Consider the following 19,068-nt stretch of genomic DNA (forward strand, 5'->3'; position numbering starts at 1 on the left):
ACCACATTTAACGTGAAGGGCGAGCCACAGGTGGGCGCGGAGGCTCGCTTTCTAGGGCGGCCCTTGACGCTCCCGCCTGCGTTAATGGCTCCGCACTCACTTGCTGTTGAACTCTGTTTCTCTCGTAGCTGTGCTGTAACAGTCAATCGCTGGCTGCTAACCACTTTCTTGCTTTTAAGCTAGATTCTAATAACAGGGAGAAGTTAGGGTAGACTCCCTTATTTTTTTACAAGAGATCTTTAAAGAAAAAGATTTTATCTATTTATTAGAGAGAGGGGAAGGAAGCGGGGAAGAGAAAGAGCAATGTGCAAGGGAAACATCCACGTGCGGTTGCCTCTCGCGCGTCCCCTCCTGGGGACCTGGCCCGCAACCCAGGCCTGTGCCCCGACTGGGCATTGAACTGGCGACCCTTTGCTTCTCAGGTCAGCGCTCAGTCGACCGAGTCACACCAGCCAGGGCAGAGTCTGTTGTTCGGAAGGAGACTCGTGCCCACCAGTTTCCTACCAGCTGCCCACCAGCGGCCTGCTGATTGAGACGGCGTTGTTGACATTGAGCAGGCTCCCGGGCAAACCTGTTAACCGGACAGTCAAGAGTGTCGCCCCCATTTTTCGGGGCACGTGGAGAGGGCGACGGTTCCGCACCCCTAGAAGAGAGGACCGCGGAGGGGGTGGAGGGAGAAGCCCAGTAACCAAGCCCCGCACCTGACAACCATGTCATGGGCCTCAGGACAGGCGCAGGGTGCTGGGGGCGGACGGGGAGAAGGAGGATGGGACAGCTTGGCGGCGGGCCCCCCCGAGAGGTGCCACTCAAGCAGGGAGGACGCCCCAAGCCCAGGGACAGCGGAGCCGCGCCATTCGCATCCCGGCCGCATCTCTGCACGAGGCCCGAGGACAGGCAGCTGCCAGGTGCCTGCTGTTTCCAGGACAACTTCTCCCTGGACGTGCACAGCCACAGAGGGGCCTGTTCTCGGCCGCGCCCCTGCAGCCCCCGCGGCGGCCGCCGTCTCCCTCCCTGCCCGGGCTGGAGTCCGCGGACTCCGGCTCCTACGCAGCGCAGGGGGACGTTTTATCCGAAACCTGGACGCCACCTTAAGGGAAAAAGCTGCCCTCCAAATACGGCCCCTGTGGCTGCACTTTAACGTCTAAAGCAGCCAGACTGCGAAGAGAGGGAGGATAAGGTGCTCAGGGAACACCCACAACAACACTCAGGGGCGTGCGCCTCACGAAGGCCGAGCAGCCAGGGCGAGGGCACGGCCCTGCCGCCTTCCGGGGGGCTCTCATGCCACGAGCCACCCACCGGGCGAGGAGCCACTGGGCGGCTCCTGCGGCCAGCTCACCCTGCCCGGGCGCTTCCTACCTGTGGACACCACAGTAAAGGGTCTTGCCCAGCCCCCTCCCCGCCCTCGCATACCGCTGGGTGCTTCCCGTGGGCACCCACCGTGCGGCCTGCCCTCCCCTTGGACCTGCGAGTAACACTGTCTTTTCGGGGCTGCGCCCCCAGCTCTGTGGGCTGCGCCGGGAGGGCAAGACCTGCTCCCCTGGACCAGCTGCCCAGCCTGGCTCGCTCCAGCCCCGCAAACCCCCACGGCCTGTGAGCCGCAGACATCGGTGACACATCGGGGACCGTCAGTAGGGCACAGCTGGGCCTCACGGCGGAGATCTCGTCCCAGCCACGGTGAGCGCCGCGCGGCCCGGCCTGGCGTGGAGGGCTCCGGAGGGGCCGCCGCGGGCCTGGGCTCGCTTTCCGGCTCCGGTTGCCCAGGCCCTTGGCTCTGCAGGGAACGCCCGGACTTGGAGGAGGTTTACTACCCTAACTTGGTCTGTGTCTCTGTTTCATGAAACTGTTAAGGGTACCAGGATGGCCTTTGCAGGTGGAATTTTAAATAAAATGTCTCCATCCTCCGGCGGCAGCCGCTGCCCTGCGGCGGAAGCAGCAGGAAGCGCCGGCGAGGGGAGGGGAGTTGGTGTTCACAGCGTTGTGGGTTTCCCTGCAGTGGTTTTGCTTTCCCAGCGCAAACAAAAAAAGGTGCATGGGAATCTCTGAGGCTCTGTGCCACGAGGAGTGAAACCCTGGCCGCCTGTCGATCACAGAGCAGTGGATCTCGGGTGGGGGCAGCGACCTGGGTTTGGGTTCCCGCGGCGGGGCTCATGCACCCGCTTTCTCAGCTCCCATTTCTGCACCTGCGAAGCGTGGGGCCGGACCGGTCTGCCGTGAGGAGGGAAAGACGGCCCAGGGCACAGGGCATGCCGGGCAGAAAGGGATCGCTCAGGGCGCAGAAGACGTCATTAGCCACGGCCACGTGTCTACACGCCAGCACTTAATTAGCATGCGGTGACTTTGAACAGAAGTGCAAGCGTGTCTTTCCAAAACACGGCGCATACAGGCTGGCGGGGCGCAGCGGCCGCGTGCCGGGCTCTGCCGTCCTTGGCCGGAGGGCAGCTTGCCGCCGCCCCGGGCGACCCGGGGCACTTGCAGTTTGGCCTCCGGCTTCCCACAGGCTCGCTGGCAGCCAAACATACTCTTAATTGTCTAACCTTTTTAAGTGATTAAAACAGTGATGATGATGATGATGACGCATAAAAATGGCATCAGCAGAATGTTAACGGCCTATTATCATCAGCACTTGCTTTCTTTCACATTGGTTATTGTGGGACTTTTTTGGTGGCCTATGAACCCAGCCAAGGGCCCTTTGAGTCCCAGTGTTAAGTGCTGATGCCAACAGCCTAAAACGAGCAGGTTATCCAGTACGTGTCTGTCACCAAAACTCAGGACTCAAGAGCCATCGGGACCAGGCTCGGCCCTCAGCCCCGGAGGCGTCCTGGTCGCGGCGAACGGAGTCCATGAAGTGAGATGACCGACCCATGTCCCCGCCGTTGGGGGCGCTGGGGGCGCTGGTTATGATCAGGGAGGTCTTGCAGGGAGCCAGCCCCTCAGGAACTGGCGACATTGTTTCTCAGCCTGCCTGGTCTCTTCCTGGCTGTGCTTTGGAATTGTTCTTTAAAATCTAGATACATGTTTAATAGCCTTCCTGTGTGTGTAATTTGAGTGCTACTTCTTTTTCTAAAAGAAATACATTGTCTCCCATTTCAAGTTCTGTAAGGCACTGGGAACTGGGCGGCTTGTAAACAGTGGTATTTATTTCCTGCCGCTCCCAAGGCTGAAAGGTCCAGGCACTGGCAGGTTCAGCGTCCGCTGAGGACCTGCTTTCTGGCTCGTAGACGACACGGTCTCACGATGTCCTCCCATGGTGGTCGGGGTGAGGTTCCCGGGCGCTGATCCCATTTGTGGGGCTCCGCCTTCACCGCCTCATCAGCTCCTGAAGACCCCACCGATTCAACACTTGCATTTGGGGGTGGGGGACATGCCCTTAATAAGACATCAACAATAAGATGCCCCACATTTGCCCTGGCTGGTGTGGCTCAGGGGATTGAGCAACGGCCTGCAAACCAAAGGGTCGCTGGTTTGGGTTGCAGGCCAGGTCCCCTGTAGAGGGTGCACGAGAGGCAACCACACATGGATGTTTCTCTCCCTCTCTTTCTCCCTCCCTTCCCTTCTTTCTAAAAATTAATAAAGAAAAATCTTTTTAACAAAAGATGCCCTACATTTGGACATACCCTTCTCTTCCATCATCACTTGCCAGGGGAAGTTAAAGTACAAAAATTAAATTGCATTCCAAGGTTGAAGGCCAAAGGCGTTCAAGTCCAAAGGCAGGAGAGTGTGCAACCACGGAGAGAAAGGAAGGGAGGAATAGAGAGTCCGACAGTAGCGGCTGTGGACGTCAGCCCCGGCTTTGAATAACGGGCAGGCCCTCTAGACAGAGACCCACAGGAGGGAGACGGTCCAAACCTGACTCTGAACCGGCGCCGCCGGCACCGCCGGAGACCGTTCCCAGCAGGTGCTCACGGGCCTCCCTGGGGCAGCCCAGGTGTAAGCCCATGGAACAAACCTCAGCACGTGAAAAAGGACAGAAATCATTCAAAGCGTGTTCTCTGACCACACAGAATAAGCCCCCCCCCCGCCCCGCCGCCTGCAGATGTGCTCACGTCCTCACGCCCGGACCTGTGAACTGGTCGCCTTTCCTGGCAGAGGGACCTGGCAGGCGTGAGTGCACGGAGGCTCCTGGGATGGGGCAGGTGCCCGGGGTCACCTGGGCGGGCCCAGTGTCACCACAGCGTCCTTGTAAGCGGAGGCGGGAGGGTTGGAGTCAGGGGAAGGGCGTGAGGCTGTGGCGGGAAGGGGCCACGCACCACGGAGCGCTGGAAGCCGCTGGAAGCCGGGAGTGGATCCTCCTCAGAACCTTCGAGAGAGACACAGCCTTGCAGACACCCCACTTTTAGCGTAGGGAGACCTCTGAGTTCCGCAGGGTAAGATGGCGGGTTTGTGTTGTTTAAGCCACTGAGTTTGTAGTTATTTGTTACAGGAGTGAGAGGAAACTAAGATAGAGGAATGATTGATAGAGGATTGGTAGATAATAAAGAGGTAGATGATAGACAGATGGTAGATAGACAGACTTGCAGGTGACAGATTATGGATGGATAGAGAGCTGACGGATGATAAACAGATACCTTGTAGATAGGAGATAAATAGATGGAGATGATGCGATAGGAGAGGGGGGTATAAAGCAGAGTATCAGTTCCTCTGATCCTTTCCTTGTGTTGGTATTGTTTTGATTTTTCTTAATATTAACATGCATCGCTTTTCTAAATATTAAACTTACTGTAAAAATGTAACTGCCCCGGCCAGTGTGGCTCAGTTCATTGGAGCGTCGCCCCGTGGACCAAAAGCTTGCAGGTTTGATCCTCCCTCAGAGCACATGTGGGAGGTGTATTTCTCTCTCTCTCTCTCTTTTAAAAGATTTTATTTATTGACTTTTAGAGAGAGGGGAAGGGAGGGAGAAAGAGAGAGAGAGAAACTTCAGTGGGAGAGAAACAGTAATCGGTTGCCTCTCCCACACCCCCAGCGGGCGACCTGGCCCCCAACCCAGGCCTGTGCGCTGACTGGGAATCAACGGGAGACCCTGTGGTTCCTGGGCCGGCGCTCAGTCCAGGGAGCCGCCCCAGCCAGGGCCCTTCCTCTCTCCTTTTCAAAGTTTTATTCATTTGCCTTTAGAGAGAGGGGAAGGGAAGGGGAAACAGAGGTCGAGAAACACCGATTGGTTGGCTCTCACACGTGCCCCAACCGGGGACCCGGCCCGCAACCCCGGCGCGTGCCCTGACCAGAGATCGAACGGGCGACCTTTCACTTTGCCCAATGACGTCTAACCAATTGAGCCACACCAGTCAGGGCTCGTCCGTCTTGTCTCTTAAAAAGCAATGGAGAAAGAAAAATATCCTTGGGTAACAGACATATAAAATTTGGTCTGTCCAGAAAGTATCCATCCATGTACTATGAAAAAGAGAGGCCTCTATAGGAGAAGGTGCAAGATACAAGAAATATTGTACATAGGACAATGACACCTCAGTCCCCTTCAAAGTTGGCGCCCTGGGATCTCACACAGTTCTCCTAATTGCCAATCAGCAGCCCCGTTGTATTTCCTGAATCTCATCAATGGTCTGAAATCTCTTCCCCTTCAAAGGTGATTCTAGTTTTGGGAAAACCAGGAGTCTCAGGCACCAAATCTGGGCTGTAGGGGGGCTGAGTCATGTGGGTGATTTGACGTTTTGCCCAAAAACTCTGCACGAGACGTGATGCATGAGCAGGCGTGTTGTTGTGATGAAGCTGCCGGTCACCAGGTGCCCACGGCTGCGGCCTCTGAGTCCTCCAAATAGTTTCCACAGGGGAATGTCCAAGCTTGAGGCAAAATTGGATGCAGATTCATTGCTCTACTCAGTCAGTCATTTTAAATGTGACGGCCACACAGCACACGTGCTCACTCAAGCGTGTCTACCGCCCCCACGGACCAGTACAGTGAAGTCGGCATTGTTCACAGATGCGCATTCCAGTCCCCTCTCCTTGGCTGCCAGGTGACATCGATGTCGTGCGAACTGTTCTCATTATATGAACAGTGGCTGGACTTTTTCTGGGTAAACCTCATAGTATATATGTCCTCCCATGATTGTCAGATGTTTGAACTGTGAGGTGACGGAGACAAGGAAGTGCGGCAGAGAAAGGAAAAGGAATAAATGGCTCTCCTGGTGGAAGGAGCTCTTTCTTTTCTCTCCTGTGCATGGCAGGGGAACTTCTGAAACAATTCCTGACTTTCAGCTAGAATCTTCAGACTCATTGAAAAGGTCTCACAAGCTTCCAAAAACAATAACTTAAGAATATAATATATTGCTTATTTTGCATTACATTCACTTGGAACAAAGGAATAGGAAGAACGGATGGAGCGTTCACGACAGAAAACTGGCCATTGACGCTGTGTGCTGCGTCATGGGGGCCGATTACACTCTTCTTCCTGAATTAAGAGGCTGGAAATGTTCTGTTACAACAGTGCTTTAAAAATCCTTGAAAATCTCTCGGTAGGAATCCCGCTAGAGACAAACCAACGCTTTCCGGATAAGCCTGCTGTCCCTCCGCATCAGGGCAGGTTGTTAATTTCTCAGTGGGGTGAGTACCGGGGGAAGCGGCCTTTGGTGAAGGCACGTAATTAGCCCAGGGACACTCGCCCCACAGCGCAGGGGACCTTAGACCAAAGGCGGGGGCAGCGGTGCGGGGATTTTCAGAGGCCCAGTAAATAGCCCCCTCTTCCCTGCCCACGTTCCTGCCAGTTAGAAAATTTGAGTAACACCCAGCAGATGGAGACAACACACCTCAGTTTCCAACAGAGCTGACGCTGGAGAGCTGGCCTTGGCGGCCACGCCAGCCCAGCCTCCCCGCGCCGCACTCCCCGACCGGCCCTTCGAAGAATTGGTTTGTGGCAAAATCTGAGACCTCAACGCCGAATCAGTGACTGAGAGTACATCATGGATAGTGCCATACTTCTTTTATTTTTTAGATTTTATTTATTTTTAGAGAGAGGGGAAGGGAGGGAGAAAGAGAGGGAGAGAACCGTCCATGTGTGGTTGCCTCTCGTGGGCCCCCAACGGGGAACCTGGCCCACAACCCAGGCCTGTGCCCTGACTGGGAATCGAACTGGCAACCCTTTGGTTCTCAGGCTGGCGCTCAATCCACGGCGTCGCATCAGCCAGGGCAGATATTACCACTATTTTAATCTTTGCCCATGGGACACGTTTAAAAAAGCATGATATTTCACACAATCTGTAAGATTTCAAAATTGGTGAAATCTGGGTGTTTTTGACAAGTCAAGGATTTCTTGACATGTCAGATTAAATGGATATAGTAATCGGGAGACAGCACACTAATGCAGTGGATTTCAAAGTTTTTTTGATCTTGATTTATAATAAAAAGTACACTCTATCTTGCGACCTAATTCACATATATACAGTGTGTATGTGTGTGTAGCAGGATTTTTTCTGAAATTGAAACCCATTAGCAGGTTGTGAAATATACTTAGAGATTTGCAAGTAGCATTAAGAAAAGCACAGTAATGTACCCCACACTGTAATGATATTTTAAAAAATTTGGTTTCATTCGTGTGTACGTGACATACATTTTTATCTGACATTTTTGTGCATGTATGTGATATCTTTGTGCATGATATATTTATGTATATGTAGGTGTCCATGATATATTGATAATGCATGCATATGTGATATACTTATTTATATTCACACGTGCACGTGACATGCATATTTATGCATGTGTGTAACGTGATACACATTTCTGTATACCTGTGTGCATGAAGTACACACGCAAATCCCTGCACGCACTAAGAATCTGATCCTTTTCTTCCCAGATGAGTCGTCTGGCATCTCAGACGACCACCTCCAAGTCCACTCCCAGAAAAAGGTGCAAAACCTACAACCAAGTCCAACTCCGAAGCGCGGGCGCTGGTGACCGAGACCCCGCCCACAAGTAGCCCCGCCCTCGACCCCGCCCGTGGCGCCGCGGCCCCCGCCCATAGCTCCGGCCCCGCCCCCGGCCGCAGACCTTGGGTCACCGCGGCACGCTCCCACGCTCCGACGCAGAGTTCTTGGCGGGCGCGCGCACGCCAGCAGACCGCCAGGTGGAACGCCATGGCGTCCGCCGCGGGCACGCGCACGCTGGTGGGGCGTCGGGAGGAGCGCCGCAGCGTCGATGGCGGGCGTGCGCACGCTGGCTGGGCGCCGGGAGGAGCGCCGCGGCGTCGATGGCGGGCGCGCGCACGGCGGCGGCGGCCGGCGGCCATCTTTCTTCCCGGCAGCTGTTCCCGGCGCAAGTGCGGGTCCGCTTGGCTGCGGCGCCCTCGGCCTCAGATCTGTGGGGAGGCGTGGATGACTGGGGAGGTGAGAAGGAGCCGCCTCCCAGTGTCGCCGCGCCCCAAGCCGAGGGCAGGCCCGGGCGGGCAGAGTCCCCCGGGCGGGCTCGGGGTCGCTCCGCGGCGCAGCCTCGTCCTCCCCGCCGGGACCATCCCCGGGCCCTGCCCGCCCGCCCGCTGCTCTCAGGGTCCGGGGCTCCTCCCAGATGGGATAAGCTGTAAAGATGTTCAGCTTTGAAGGCGATTTCAAAACGAGACCCAAGGTGTCCCTCGGAGGCGCGAGCAGGAAGGTAAGCGCGGCGGTGCCCCCGGCGGCCGGGCCTGGGGGCGGGGGCGGGCGGGGGCAGGCAGCGGCCGGGAGGGCGCTGGGTCCGCGCCCGGGGCTGGAGCAGGTGCGCGGGGCGGGGGTCGCCGCGTCCCGGACCGTGCTAGGGGGCGCGAGGCGCGCAGCCCTCTCGGTGTAGGTAGCGAAGGACACAGTATTTCTTCTGGGACACGGGTTGTGCTACTTTGTCACGGCCGAGCCGGCGCAGCGCTTCCTGGAGGGCGCTCCCCCAGGGGTCCCTGTTGCGGGAAGTAAACAACACGCGTGCGTCCCTGTTGGCCGTCTCCGAAATCGGGGCGGCGCCGCCGGCCTGCCGCGCCTTCGAGGCCGAGGCTGTGAAGGTGATTCTTTCCCAGCCTCTGCAAACGTGTTTCTGGAGACTTTCCTTTTTTCTGCCGCGATTCTTAGAATTGTTTGGAGAAGGGCTGGACGAGCTGTTGCAATTCCGCACAGACACAGCCAGCCGGCGGCGGTCCCCGCCCCGGAACCACGTCCCCGGCTGCAGCGGGACCCGGCGGCCCGGTGCACCGCTGATAGGGGTGCCCCGCGCGCCCCGCTGGCGGCTGACCCTGTGCTGTCGTCCGGGAACCACCCGCTCAGAGGAGGGGAGCTCTTTGATGAGCATCTCAAGGGACGGTCGCACGTCTTGCTTTTTAGCTGTGCAGTCAATTGTCCTTTTTTTCCGCTTTTCACTGAGGTGCAGCCTTTTCATCATTCAGGGTCCCACACATGCCCCCTCCCCGTGCGGCGGGGACCGAAGGAGGGGCGGGGAGCAAGGTGGCGGCGGCACGCTTGTCCCTTCTCAAGCGAGCGAGGGGCGGCGTCTTGAACCCCCTGGAAGTCAGTGCGTACCTGCAGGCTCCCGCCCGGGGAGGCTGCCCCAGCGGGTGGCTGTGCCCGCGGCGCTGGGGGGTGGGTGCGCTGTGGGTTCAGCAAGAAAGATTTTAGCTTTGAACACACGCGTGTGAGCGCCGCTCGTCCGGGGTTCCCAGGCTCCTTTCCTCCTGTCGCCTCACGGCTGCTCTCCTGCCCAGATGTGACTAGATTCCCACCTCTTTTACCGCAGGTCAGTTTTCCCTCCTGACTGTCCTGTGAACGGAGCCTCCTGCCCTTTCTCCTCTTTTCGGTCTGGCGTCCTGACTCATCCAGCGTCTGTCTGGGGAGCGGGACCCATTCCTCTGGGTTTCTCGCGTGGTGCAAATGCCCTGCCGCTGACCCGCCTTCTCCAGGGGCCTGGCTGTGGAGCTCTGCGGCGGGCGCCCCCAGCTGCTGGGCCTGGCGGTCCCGGGGCTCCCCCCTCCGCAGGCCTGAGGGTGCCTGCGCCACCACTTCCTTGCCAACACTTAGTATTGTCAGTCCTTTTAATCCTGGCATTTATGGTGGGGCTGTAGCTTCACTGTAGTTTGAATTTTGTTTCCTGACATTTATGATGTCGAACACCTACACACACGCTTATTTTCTGCTTGTTTTCCTTAACTCTCTTTGTTCTTTCTCTTAGTTAACTTTTTAAATTTTTTTTAGAGAGAGAGGGGAAAGGAGGGAGAAAGGGAAACATCAGGCGGTTGCCTGTCGCACGCCCCCGTCCAGAGACCTGGCCCGCAGCCCAGGCCTGGGCCCCGACCTCGTGGTCTGCAGGCCGGTGCTCAGTCCACGGAGCCACACTAGCCAGGGCCTCTCCCTTAGTTAAAAGTAATTATCTCTTCTCCGTGTCTTATTATTTGAAATTTTCCCCTTTTTCTTGACCTTAGTGGAAAACTGAATAGTTGTCACGTTTTGCATAGATTCATCTTTTTTCCCCAAAATAAATGAATATTTTTAGTGTTTATTTCTGAAGGTTCTGTGTAGGATCTGAAACGTTGTAAGGAAACGTCTGTGTCCTCATTGTAATCTTGTTGGGAGCATAAGACTTAAACGGCAGAAGGCAGGTTACAGTGGAGAGTGATTGTGACCCCTGCTTTCCGGTGGGGGTGTCCTAGGGAAGGGCAGCTGGAGGGGGCGTGGTCTCGAGGAGGGCAGGATGGGGCAGGGGAGGGACGGGGGTGGGGGGCGTCCTGTGGGTGGAAGGGCGGGCACGGAGCTTGTGGGCACTGGGTTCCAGGGGCCGCATCACACCACTTCCACGGTTAACGCTTCTGAGATCCGGGAGCCTCGTGGTGGCCTGGGGTCGGTGATTGGGGGTGTTTTCTTTCCCTTTTCTGTCGTGCCCGGAAGAGCATCTCTGGAAGTCATTTGCTCACAAGTGTAAGAATCCCTTGAAGCCCACTTAGCAGGCAAAACAAAAGTGCCCGGGGAGGGGGTGACGGCGGCTCACAGGATGGAGGGCCCGAGGCCTCCCCGTGCAGCGGGTCACCAGCAGCCGGGGGTTCCTCTCCCCGGGCCCTGCCTCTGCCACACCCTGGGCTCTGCAGCCTGGCCTTCTCCTTCCACCGGCCGGCGATCTCCGCCGAGGACGGTTTCCTAGGTCGGGAGTCCAGCTGTGCCAGTCAGGGCTCAATTTTACTTCTTAGAAGAGGGAATCTGATTGGTCCCGGGCGGGAGCTGGAACCTTTGGTAGGACGGAGCCGTCTAGATGTGCAGGAGGGGGATCCACGCGCTCAGCGGGGGAGGGCTTGCGCGGAGGGCAGGGGTGCGCGACGGCTGTTGCCTGCGTGTGTGCGACTCGGGGGGGATGTGGGGTAGACGTGCAGATTGGGGGCTCAGCAGCAGATGGCGGCTTAGAATGAAGTCCCCTAGGAGAAGGCACAGAGTTGAGGACAAGGGGAGACTGTGGGGCATTGCAACATTTAATAAGTGGGGGGAACTCTTAGGAAAGAGTCATGTGGGCTAGGGGTGGGGGGTGACCACAAAGCCAAGTGCGGCAGGGGTGCCGTGAAGGAAAACGAACCTACGGGGGGGCCTGGTGGCTTTAGAGGGAGCAGGTGGCGGGGCAGCAGGAGCTGGGTCACAGCAAGTACATGAGGGGCGAGCAGGGCGTCATTGCAAAGGGCCTGAAGGGGACTGGACTCCCGGTTGGAGGGAGGTATCCTCTTTTGGGGGGGTGGGAGGAACGTGGCCACGCTCAGAGGAGGGCGGGCGGCAGGGGGAAGGGCCTGGGAGCGGGAGCGGGTGTGGGGGCGCCGTGGAGGGGAGGGGACCTGCGTGTCCGTGGTAGTCGAGGTGAAAGTGGCAGTAGAGTCCATGTTTGTTTCACGTTTGTCTGTTTTTTTAAAAAAAATTACGGGCTTTGTTTTTTAGAGCTTTTCTTAGGTTTACAGAAAACTAAACCGAGGGTGCAGAGCTCCCGTATTCTCCCTTTCCTCCACCGGACATGTCTCCCATTTCTGGCGTCTCATGTGGCTCCTCCGCCTGCATCGGGCGAACCCGGACCGAGACCTCAAGGTCCGCTCTCCGCGCTGCGCCTCCTGGGGGCTGCGGGGCGCGTGCCCAGGGTTGCGGAGCCCTGCGGGGCGCCCTCGGTCCTCCCTGTCCCTGCTCCCGGTGGGAGCGATGCGGAGGGAGCGGCTCATGTGAAGGCGCTTTGACTGCGTGGAGCAGGTAGCGCCGGGTCGGTGCTGGAGGGCGGGAGCGGCGGCTGAAGCGCAGGCGGTGGTCTGGCTGCGTCGGTCATGGAGGGAGTCGCCCGTAAAATGCCCAAAGGGACGGAGGCCGTGAACACCTGTGGGCGGTTTAAAAAAAAACCAAGGTCTCAATAAACACGCTGAAGTTCTTCTTAAAAAATGGTTAGCAGTCGATTTGAGCATTTGATTTCTATGAAAATTGTCATGTTATATAAATTTTCTTTGACATATACTCATTTCTTAACCATACACTTTTTTATTCGAATGGGTAGTAAAATCTAATTAAACTACATATGCCTTGCTTTTTAAAAAACTTCATTTTGTTACCACTAAGTTTATTTGCATGAAGGAAGTGTTTTTCCCCCATTTAAAAACATCTCTGGTAACGGAGGCGGAGGCGTGAAGCGTGGCCGTTAGTTTTCAGAGGCGATAAGGCGATGTGCCTGCAGCCCAGGGTCACGGAGGAGCTCGCGGCCCCCGTGGCGGGGTGAGCGATGCGGGGCGGGGGGCCGTCAGCCACCAGGAGCCCCTGACGGCCGTGACGGACCCTGACCTTTCTGGGCCTGTAGGTGAAAGGTGTTTTCAGGTATAAGTGTAATAAATTGAAACCAAACAGTCAAAATCTGGATGTGCTTTTGGCCGGCACCTTGTTCTTTTCCTCCCAGCCACTTAGTTGTGAACTTACCCTTGGTTATATTGAACGGTGTTCCAAATTAATGTTTGCATGGAGCTTCGTTAGTTTTTTTGTTCTAAAAGGTGAGGCAATCTTACACGTGCAGGGGTGATAACGGGAAAGGAAGAGGCCCCCAGCCGCGCCCCAGCCCTGTCCTCCCCGTCGACTCTCGCCGGGCTCCTTCCGGCCTCCCAGAACCCCCAAAACGCAGTCTGTTTATAAAAAGTTGTGGATTTCCTCTCGCACGTTTAAACTCCAGTCACCTTCAGAGCCCTGCCCTTTGGATGCGATGCCCCTATTGAGACTTTTTTCCCATGGCTCAAAACAGTTTTTGAACTTGTGAATTTCGATGCCTTTTGGTGCTTGTCTTTTTTTGTTTCCCCTTTTCCAAATCAGCAAAACGTTTCCCTTGGAGGACTTTTTTCATCCGGGAAAACAAAAAAAAAAGCCACTCATTGAATGGGGAGGGTAGGACGCGGGGATCATGCTGTTTCAGGTCAGAAACTGCCGAACACTCAGGGCAGGCTCGGGGCGCGCGGGCGGGCGGGCGGGCACGGCCCGGAGTCTCCCACCCTGCGGCGGCGGGCGGGCGGGCAGCAGGGCCAGGGTCTTCAGAAAAACGCACCGCCGCCGGACGCAGTCTCTCACCACACGCCAGCCGGTGCCCTGCGCACCTGGGCTCCTGGAACGCGCCCCAGAAGGGGGCCTGCACAAGGAGGGCCGCCCTCCCCAAGGTAACGCCGGGTGCGTGCACTCCCCGGTTGAGACATGCAACAGAGCACGGCAACAGAGCACGTCGCACGGGCACCTGTCCCCAACAAGACCCCCGCAGGAGGCGCCGGGCGCCGGTGCCGCGTGGCTGCTGCGTCCTTGTGAGGAGCCGGGGGGCGCCCTGTGGCAGAGTGGCCCGTAGCTGAGTTGGCTGCGACGTCTTTGATGGCCACTTAGGTGAGGTGCGTTTTTTGCTGATCTAAACAACGTTGCAGTGTTATCCTTGTCATGTGCCTGTGCTGTGTGGCGGTTCAGTTTTGAGTTCTAAGTCAAGGCTCCATGCGCTTGGAGTTTCAGGAGTTTCAGGAGACGCTTTGGGGGCTTTGGGGCGGCCCTCCGAGGGGCGTGTCGGTGCAGGAGACGGCCCCCTGCTGCCCAGCTGCCGGTGCACAGCTTGGGAAGCCCGTCTCACTGGGTTTTGTGGCATTTTTTCCTAAGATGGGCAAGGATAAAGTTCTTATATTTAAAAGGTATTTTTGTTTGTTCCTCTATGCACTGTGTATAACTTTTGCTAATAGTTCTACTCGTTAATCTTTAAAATTATTAGAGACCTTTTACATATAGTTTTGCAGTGTTGCAAATGTTTATTACTACTTTATCACTTTTTTAAACCTTGGTTATGATATTTTTCTTTGTAAAAAGTTTTAATTTCTGTGTAGCCTAATTTGTCATTCTTAGGTAACTTAAGGGTTTAAGTAACCTAATGACAAAAGGTAACATAGATTTAATGTGTGGTATCTTTCTTGGGAAGTCGTCTTCCTCGAGGTTTATTTCTTAAGTATATTTTATTGATTATGCTATTACAGTCCCGCGTTTTCCCCTGTGCCCTCTTCCGCCCAGCACCTCCCTTCCCTCCAGTGACCCCCGCCCCCCCGCCCCCCTCAGTCCACGTCCATGGGTCGTGCACGTTAAGTTCCTTGGCGTCTGCGTTTCCTACGCTGTTCTCAGCCTCCCCCGGGCTATTCTGCACCTGCCAGTTACGCCCCTTAGTCCCTGCGCCTTTTTCCCGAGTCTCCCCCGACCCCGTCCCCACCGATAACCCTCCGTGTGACCTCCATTTCTGTGATTCCGTTCCTGTTCTGGGTGTTTAGTTTTTTAGATTCAATTGTTGATAGTTATGTATTGGTCGCTGCTTTAATGTTCATTGTTTTGATTTTTCTTTTTCCTAAATAAGTCCCTTTAACATTTCATATAATAAGAACTTGATGACGATGGACTCCTTTAGCTTTATCTTGTCTGGGAAGCACGTTCTCTGCCCTTCCGTTCTGCATCGTAGCTTTGCTGGGTAGAGGGATCTCGGTTGTGAGTCCTTGCTTTTTATCACTTTGAATACTTCTTGCCAGCCCCTTCCTGCCGAACAAGTTTCTTTTGAGAAATCAGCTGATAATCCTAGGGGAGCTCCTTTGGAGGGAACTCTCTGCTTTTCTCTTGTTGCTTTTAAGATTCTGTCTTTATCTTTAACCTTTGGCATTTTAACTATGGTGTGTCTTGGCCTGGGCCTCTTTGGGTCCATCTTGTTTGGGACTCTCTCTGCTTCCTGGACGTGTCTATCTGTTTCCTTCACCAAATTAGGGAAGAGTTCTTCCATCATTTTTTCAAATAGGTTTTCAATTTCTTGCTCTTCCTCTTCTCCTCCTGGCGCCCCCGTGATTCGGATGATGGTACGTTTGGAGATGCCCCAGAGGCTCCTTAGTCTGTCCTTGCTTTTTTATTCTTTTTTCTTCCTGCTGTTCTGACTGAATTCTTTTTCGTTCCTTGTGTCCTGAATCATTGATTTGAATCCCGGCTTCGTCCCCTCCTCTGTGGGTTCCCTGCGCGTTTTTCTCTCGTTCACTGAACGTAACCTTTATTTCTGCCGGGGTCTTTTTTATGGCATCGACGTACCCGATGAGTTCCTGGGGCGTCCTGACAGCGGCGTTTCGAACTCTGCCTCCGACAGCTTAGCGGCCTCCGTTTCACTGGGTGCTTTTCCTGGGGTTTTGGTCTGTTCTTTCATTTGGGCCCTATGTGCCACTGGTGCCCGTCCTGGTGCTGAGTCCCAGAGGGATTGGGTCTGCGTGAGTCCTGGGTCCATTGCGGGCCCTTTACGAGGATGCAGTTTCTCCCACTGCCCCAACACCCCCGCCCCCGCTGGTTTTTGCAGCCAGAAGTTACAGGGGGTTATCTTCCTGGCGCTGGGACCCTGGGCTGGGTGGTCCGGGCTGGGCCTGGGATTCCTCTCTCCCGAGGTGTCCCTTCTGTTTCCCCCACCGCATGTGGGTGTGGGACCCCACCTACACCTGTCTGCACCTCTCTGCGAGTCCACCCCTCCTGCCCACCTGGGTGAGTGCGTCTTCTCTGCACCCTTGGTTGTCGGACTTCCACTCAGCTCCGTTTTCTGACAGTTCTGGGCGATGCTTGTTTTGTAGTGAGGCTCTATTTTTGCTGCAGTTGGGGTGGAGGTGAGCTGTGTTTATTACCTACGCCTCCATCTTGACCGAAAGTCGAGATTTAGTTCATTTTGCACTGTCTCCACGTGTGTTTCAGGGCTCCTTGTGTACGTAGATCTTAGGTGGGTAGGCGTCTATCTCGGTGTGAAGACTGGGGATGCGGTGTCGATTGTTGAGCCCCTCAGTCGTCCGGCAGTGTGGATGGAATATTCGCTTTTTTCATGGGCTTGGGGTGCCAGCTCTGTCACATGCGTCTCCCTGGAGACCCCTGACATTGACGTGTCTGATCACAATTGGCCTGTTAGTGTAGGTTAGTGTTTGTCCCAAAGTGTGGGTGACGGCCGAGGAGGCGCACGAGGAACATTCACAGCAGTTAGTGGTTTATTCCCATGTCCCATAGGAACACAACCAGGACATCAGTTCTGTCACGGCCCTGAGACGCTTGCTCACGGCGAGGCTGGCGTGGGGAGCCCTGTGGGGAGCCAGGCGTGCGGCGCGGGTCGGCCTCCCGGGGCTGCGGGCTGGGCGTGGGCCCGCGCCGTGGGCACTCTGGCGCTCACGTGGATTCCTGTCGGCTTGCTTGTTTCTCTTAGCGGCTGTGTGGCCAGATGCCACTGCCAGCAGCTGACCGTTGTTTGCCCATGTGAGCCGCTAGCGGTCGGTGCTCTGCCTGTGACTGAGGGCCGTGCCTCTGCCTTCATTCCCTCCCACCTGGCCGGTGGGCCTGACACGGGTGAGGGGTCCAGGAGGCACAGCGCCCCCCCCCCCCATGAAGCCTAGAGGTGGAGGCTGCCGTACCCGCTGAGGCCCAGGGGACGGCCCGGTCACTGCCATCTGCCTGCATGTCCAACGCGGACGCAGCAGCGGCCGACGGGAACACGCCCCCCCGCCCCGTCTTGCATGCTTAGCCTGGGACACCCTGGCCGCTGTGACGGAGGGTCTGGAATCTGATTCCTCCAGGAGGGCCCGAGGGAGCGAAGGTCCCCATTATGGACACGGTCTGGCGCGGGGCCGGCACCTAAGCCTCGTGTAGGAGTGGCGAGGTGTCCGCCGCCCACGCCCCTGGTCGGCCGGGGCACGGAGAGCGAGAGGGCCGGCGACAGAGCCGGGCGCGCCGCTGCCGGGGTCCCTGCGGCTGTCGTGGCCTGGCCCAGGCACGGACCGGCCAGGGGAGGGCGGGGGGCGGCCCCTCACTGCGGACTGAGGAGCCAGGCGACCTTGTGGGCCAAACGGCCCTTCGCTCTTTGACCGCCATGAGCCGAGTGGTCAAGTGTGTGACAGACTGGACTAACTCTTGAACTGGAGGAAATCGTTTAAAATCCGTGGGTGACTCCGTGACAGTGACACAGACGTGCATATGACGTTACAGGGAAAGCGGGGGTGGGGGGCAGAGCCTCGCGCCGCTGCCGGTGAGAGCAGCACAGGTATCACTGCGCCGCCCTGGCTGAAGGCGCCGCCTTTCTCCTGCCACTCCGAGAGGGCGGGGCGGCCCCCCACGCCCCCAGGCTGGCAGCAGGAGGCCCTTCTGCCCAGCGGGCTTCCCCCGAGCGGGCTTCCCCCGGAGCCGCGGTGCCCGCCTGGCCGGGAGGGGAGACGCGGGCAGCAGGGGAGGGGTTTGCACGCGGCGTGTTCCGAGGTAGGGAGGAGCAGGGGCCGTGCGTGCAGGGGACCGTGGCCCCGGCCTTCCCCCGCCCTCTTGAAGATCAGTGTGAGAATATTGCTGAACGAAGGGACGCATCCCGAGAGGCAGACTCTGCGTGCTTTCTTAAAACGCGTTTGTTTCGAGAAACCACACTTAGTGTTTTCGTTAGCCATTTATTGTCAGAAACCGATCCCTGTTTATTATTTAGTTCCTTCTATATAGCAAATAAAAATAAATAAAACTTTCCTCAGAATTTAGTTTTATTAATAATGAAAAAAGTATTTTTTCAGAAAATACATTTTAAAATTTGGTAGCAATAGATAAAGTGACTTTAAAAAATTTTTTTTACTTATTTTTAGACAGAGGGGAAGGGAAGGAGAAAGAGAGAAAGAAACATCCATGTGCGGTTGCCTCTCATGTGCCCCCTGAGGTGCCCCAACTGGGAATCGAACCAGCGACCCTTTGGTTTGCAGGCCGGCGCTCAGTCCACTGAGCCGCGCCAGCCGGGGCGAGAAATTGACTTTGGTTGAGGTGGTTGCAGACCCTTGGGCAGCTGCTGGGACTCCTGCAGGAGGCCCTGGGGCCTGTGGTGCCTAATCTCCCCTGGGCTGCGCTCTGCGCAGCTGGTCCCACGTCCCAAGCAGGGTATCGGCCGTGCACCAGCCTCTCCCACCTCCGGTTTCACGTGAAGTCGCTTTGTGTGTAAAGATGATTCTTAGGGAACTGCTGACCTCCTGACTCTCATCAGCTCCGGGGCCTCGCGTGCCTCACGTGTCTCATGCGGTCAGACGGTTTGACTGCATGATCCTGAGAATCTTTCTGGGTCAGAGCTTTCTGTAATGTTTGTATCTCTTTGTGTTTAGGAAGAAAAGGCTTCTCTTTTACATCGGACTCAGGAAGAGAGAAGAAAGAGAGAGGTAAGAGCGGTTTGGGGGCAGCCAGTAGACAAGGGTTTTCCCAGGTCATTGAAACGCCTTGGCCTCGTGGTCCTCTGTGGGCCCGTGTGTGACGTGTGACATGCTCTGTGTGTGCCCGTGCGTGTGCAGGCGCATCGAGCTTCAGGAGCGTTTCTGGTTTCATTGTCTTTTCCAGCAAGGCCTTTATCCCGAGCCCAGTGTAGAAAAGATGGCAGAGCGGGCAGCCTCCAGAATAGGAGGCGTCCGTAGAGACGCGGAGCCGGTGCCCATCAGACGGACGGCTGGTCTCATTGTCACGGCCACGTTTGGCTTCCGACCCCTGAGTTTCTGGCTTTATTTAATCTTTACGGAAACCTCAGTTTCTGCATCTTCCAAACAAGGGTAAAACGTGGAAGATTATTGGGCAGGCGCACGTGGAGTGTTTCTCTCCGCACACGGGAGGCGCTCAGATGGGG

The 19,068-nt window shown here is 56.4% G+C and overlaps 1 protein-coding gene across 1 annotated transcript in view; it reads left to right on the forward strand.

Moving 5' to 3' along the window:
- The first annotated feature begins 8,220 nt into the window (after positions 1-8,220).
- The window catches only part of UBE3C (ubiquitin protein ligase E3C), a 72,801-nt gene continuing 61,953 nt past the window's right edge, over positions 8,221-19,068 (forward strand). The window contains exons 1-2 of the mRNA XM_054574785.1: positions 8,221-8,589; positions 18,560-18,613. Of these exons, the coding sequence (XP_054430760.1) occupies positions 8,524-8,589; positions 18,560-18,613 (120 nt within the window). The 5' untranslated portion in view covers positions 8,221-8,523. The remainder of the gene's footprint in view (positions 8,590-18,559; positions 18,614-19,068) is intronic.

Source organism: Pteronotus mesoamericanus, unplaced genomic scaffold, assembly GCF_021234165.1.
Source record: "Pteronotus mesoamericanus isolate MK-2021 breed Mesoamerican mustached bat unplaced genomic scaffold, CSHL_Meso_final contig_265, whole genome shotgun sequence".
Taxonomy (NCBI): domain Eukaryota; kingdom Metazoa; phylum Chordata; class Mammalia; order Chiroptera; family Mormoopidae; genus Pteronotus; species Pteronotus mesoamericanus.